General features: G+C 35.4%; 1 protein-coding gene across 1 annotated transcript in view; it reads left to right on the top strand.

Moving 5' to 3' along the window:
- The window catches only part of mad1l1 (mitotic arrest deficient 1 like 1), a 98,414-nt gene that overhangs the window by 1,083 nt on the left and 92,890 nt on the right, over positions 1 to 4,441 (top strand). The window contains exons 2-6 of the mRNA XM_016249466.1: positions 476 to 647; positions 2,252 to 2,392; positions 2,652 to 2,831; positions 3,732 to 3,856; positions 3,951 to 4,032. Of these exons, the coding sequence (XP_016104952.1) occupies positions 501 to 647; positions 2,252 to 2,392; positions 2,652 to 2,831; positions 3,732 to 3,856; positions 3,951 to 4,032 (675 nt within the window). The 5' untranslated portion in view covers positions 476 to 500. The remainder of the gene's footprint in view (positions 1 to 475; positions 648 to 2,251; positions 2,393 to 2,651; positions 2,832 to 3,731; positions 3,857 to 3,950; positions 4,033 to 4,441) is intronic.

The following is a 4,441-nucleotide window of genomic DNA, read 5'->3' on the forward strand; positions in this document are numbered from 1 at the left end:
GTGTGTGTGTGTCTGTGTCTGTCTGTCTGTCTGTCTGTCTGTCTGTCTGTCTGTCTGTCTGTGTCTGTGTCTGTCTGTCTCTGTGTCAAGTGTAATTTTTTTTACTACATCAGACCCCTTGTTTAACTTTTAACAAAATATGAAAATTCTTGTTAAGTGCTGTGGGACAGTGGGAACATACTAGAGAAGGCTATATTTTTTTATTTTTAAAATAAGGAAACATATTCTTTGCAGATTCTTCATTATATGGTGTCGGATGTACTTATATTTTTCAATATTTCAATAGTAAACTGCTTAAATGTTAATAGCATCCAAATGGTTACAGATGCATGCTTGCTACTTTAAACTGAATTGACCATATTTTACATGCATTGTTTAATTTTTGGTTTGAGCAGTAGGTTTCTTGAGGGAATTGAGGAGGTTTATTAATGGCTTTTTACACTTTTATATAATTACGTTTTTCCTAACTCCGCAGAGGAGGCTGTCAAGACATTGTCGATATGGATGATATGGAGGATGACACCACAATCTTCTCAACGCTAAAATCTTTCAAGAGTTTGATATCATGTCCAGATCGCTCTTTACTGGAGACTGAGCCAGCCTTTGGAAGAAGTGGCCTTCAGAATCTTTATACTAAAAGAGTGGAGGCAAGCCACAGACTCATATTTTAGCCCTCATTTTTACGCAAGTATCTAAATTTCAATTCCATGATCTCATAAATATGCAGTTCACCCAAAAATGAAAATTGGCTAAACATTTACTCACTCTCAGGCCATCCAAGATGTAGATGAGTTAGGAATAGGGATGTAACTATTACCGGTTTGACGATAAATCATGATAAAATACCCCACGGTTAGTATTACCGTTTCATATTTTAATTATCACTATAACCGTATACGATTACCGTGATTTGAACAACTGAGGATAAATAAATACTGTACTGCACAGGGCTCCAGAGTGCGACCAAATGGGCGCATTTTGCCATCATTTGTTCTGCCCGTGCGACTAAATTTTGTGTGCGGTCGCACTGGCGCGACCACCACATTTCATATAACTATAAACTATGATAAAAGTTAATCAGCATGCATTGATTAATCCCTAAAAATAAAAATATTGTGACCAAATCATGTGCTGGTGTGACCAACTGAGAAAGTTAGTCGCAAAAGAGCGACCAGTGGGAAGAATGAGTCTGGAGCCCTGAAGCATAAAATAGTTTTATTACATTAGATATTTGACATTTACATTAGATATTTAAACATGCTATTAGATAAACTGTTGTCAGTCATGTTGTCATTTAAAATCCGGACATCATTGGTAATGTTATTGTTTTAGTTATGTAAACAAAAACTCATTTTATTTGTTGTTTGTTGATTTTAAATGTAAAACTTGGTGAAATTATTTGTGTGTCGGTACTTTTTGAACATTTCCAGCACATTTTAACAATAATACTGATAACCGTGATCATTTTGGTCACTATAATCGTGATAAGAAATTTTCGGAACAGTTTTGGAGAAATTGAGCATTTTCAACACTTGCTCGCCAATGCAGTGAATGGGTGCCGTCAGAATGAGAGTCCCAACAGCTAATGAAAACGTCACCGCTATCCACAAGTAATCCTCACAACTCCAGTCAATCAATTAACATTTTGTGAAGTGAAAAATTAAGTCATTAAAATGTTAAAACGTTAAAAATCTTACAAAAATACTAGTCTTCTATCCGTTATATTTTCTGTCTATAATATTGCTTTCTCCAGTGCAAAAGTCATCTTGTTTGAATCAGGAGAGAAATATGCACAGATCAAGCATGGTTTGCAAGCAAAAGTCCAAAACAGTTCTAACTTTTCCATTAGATTAAGCTTTATTATGGATTGTAGAGTCATATTTTGGCCAGAAGCAATGGTTTAAAGTTAAAATACCTTTAATGATGGATTTGTTTCTTACAAACATGCTTTTTTCCGTTTCCCAATACATTAATTGATAGACTGGAGTCGTGTGGATTACTTGTGGAGAATTGTGGTGTTTTTATCAGCTGTTTGGACTCTCATTCTGACGGGCCCCATTCACTGCAGAGGATCCATTGGTGAGCAAGTGATGTAATACTAAATTTCTCCAAATCTGTTCTAATAAAAAAAAAACTAATCTACATCTTGAATGTCCTGAGGATGAGAAAATATAATTTTTTTTGGGTGAACTATTCCTTTAATATAGTATGTGTAGAGCAAATTATTGAATTTTGTTGTTGTGTGTGGTAGTTGGAGGAGGCTGCAGAGCGAGTCCGTTCTCACACTAACCTGCTGCAGCTCACTCAAGAGAAACAACAGATGGAACTCAGTCACAAACGGGCCCGTATAGAACTGGAGAAAGAGGCAAACAGCAGCTCCAGAGACTTACAGGTGAGTGATAGGTGGCATAGTGCTGTAAATCATGGGTGCTGTTGGATTTTCTTTTACTGTCCCCTTACTTCCATTTTCTAAACATATTCCTCAATATAAAAAAATTGCAGCCTAAAACAGGGTGTGAGAAACACTTTAGACAAAATCCATTAGGATGTGATTTGGTGCATTCAAGGCAAGATTGTCCAGTCTTTGCTGTGAAAAACCTAATTTGTCCCGTGTTTGTGTATGTATGTGTCTTGTCTGATCACATTTGCAGAGAGAAATTGACCGTAACAGGGAGTTACTGTTGCAGATCAGACGTCTGGAAGAAAGAGAAGAGAAAGCAAATCAAGCTCTTAATGAACAAATGGAAAACAACAAGGCTTTAAAGCGTAACTTCGAGGAACTCCACAAGAAAGCCAATGAAAAAGACAGCAAACTTGCTGAGGCAGACCAGGTGTGTGTTTGTGTCTTTTGTATTAGTGTTTGTAGAAAGATGAAAAAATGCTCCCATGAAATTGTTTGATGAACTATTATAATGTGATATTTTTTTTCATTGAAACGTGAGATTAGAGTAAAATATCAATGGTTGTAGTTGTTTTTAATAGCCAGTAGCCGTGGTTTGCTACGTACAAGTGCAATCCTTGTTAGCATTTTATTGGACAATAAAACAAGCAATCATATTTAATTTTATTTTATAGGGGCAATGTGGAATGGCATAATTGTTACCGTTTCATGCAGCAGACGCTCTGCTCGGAGACTTCTAGCTATGTGACTAATAACTTAATACACATGTATATACATAAAATCTCAAAGGTTTGGGTCGAGTTTGCATTTATTTTTTAAAAACAACAAAGAAAAACTGGGGGAGAAATGGTAAAATAATATTACAATTTAAAATAACTTCTATTTTTTTTAAATCTTGAATTTTCAGCAGCCATTACTCAAGTGTCCAGAGACACATGATATGCTAATATGCTTATTTGTTGCTCAAAAAACACATCATACTTAAGATTTGTATTTATTTATTTTTTTGTGAAATTTGTTTGGGGGTTCTTTGAATAAAAAGTACAGCATTTATTTGAAAAAACTGAAATATTATGTAACATTATAAGTGTCTTTACTGCCACTTATGATTAAACTAATACGTCCTTGCTGAATTAAGATTTTTAAAAACAAATCTCACTTAGCGTGAACTTTTAAAGTGTTGTACATTCACAAAAAAATAAAACAACGGTATGGCAATCATTGTTTACAAATATGATTTAGTTTAAATCCTTTTTTAACTATTATTTTTCTGTTAATACCGTTATGGATTGCAATTGTTTAATTAAGTTAAATTCTTTTCATGTTGCAGATGATCAGTGAGTTGAAAGATGAGACACGAAGGCTCAATCAACAGATCCAGATTCAGGAGTCCAAATTCTCCACCCAAAACCTGGAGATCCAGGCCCTGCAGGAACAACTGGATGTGCAGCGCAAGTATGAATTCACACATACACAAATGTACACTATTTTCCTCATACCCTCTAATAAATGCATATGCACTGTGTTGTTTTTCATCTGTTGCTAATAGAAAGTTCCAGGATGTCAGTCAGAGGTACCAAAATCTTCAGACATCTCATTCCACCAGCACAGAGAGTGAACTCAAGATTAAGGTATTTGTGTTTCAGTCTTATTCTACAATTTCTATGATGTGTGGAGCACTGAGGCATGTCAGAAATACTGGTATTAAGTACCAAATCGGTGAAGAAAAAAAGAATGCTCAACTTGTATTTAAAGTTGTAACTTTGTTTGGTTAAAAATTATCCAAAATCAATATTTGAGCAAGTGCATAACCAGCCAGTGTTCAAAACTATTGCCTTACTTTAGCCTGATTCACAACGGTCAGTTTATAATAATGTTTTCTAATTTGAGTGGTACGGGTAGGTTTTCGTGGGAAATTCGAGCATGCTGCTGCGTCATTACGTCACGTCTGTAAACATAAAGAAGTTGTCCCGGCTACTAGATTATTGCATGTGAGGATCCTGCAGGTGGGCGATCGTTTATAGCCTTTTCTCACAACAT

The sequence above is a fragment of the Sinocyclocheilus grahami genome, unplaced genomic scaffold (assembly GCF_001515645.1).
Source record: "Sinocyclocheilus grahami isolate Dianchi unplaced genomic scaffold, SAMN03320097.WGS_v1.1 scaffold25.1, whole genome shotgun sequence".
In the NCBI taxonomy this organism is placed as follows: domain Eukaryota; kingdom Metazoa; phylum Chordata; class Actinopteri; order Cypriniformes; family Cyprinidae; genus Sinocyclocheilus; species Sinocyclocheilus grahami.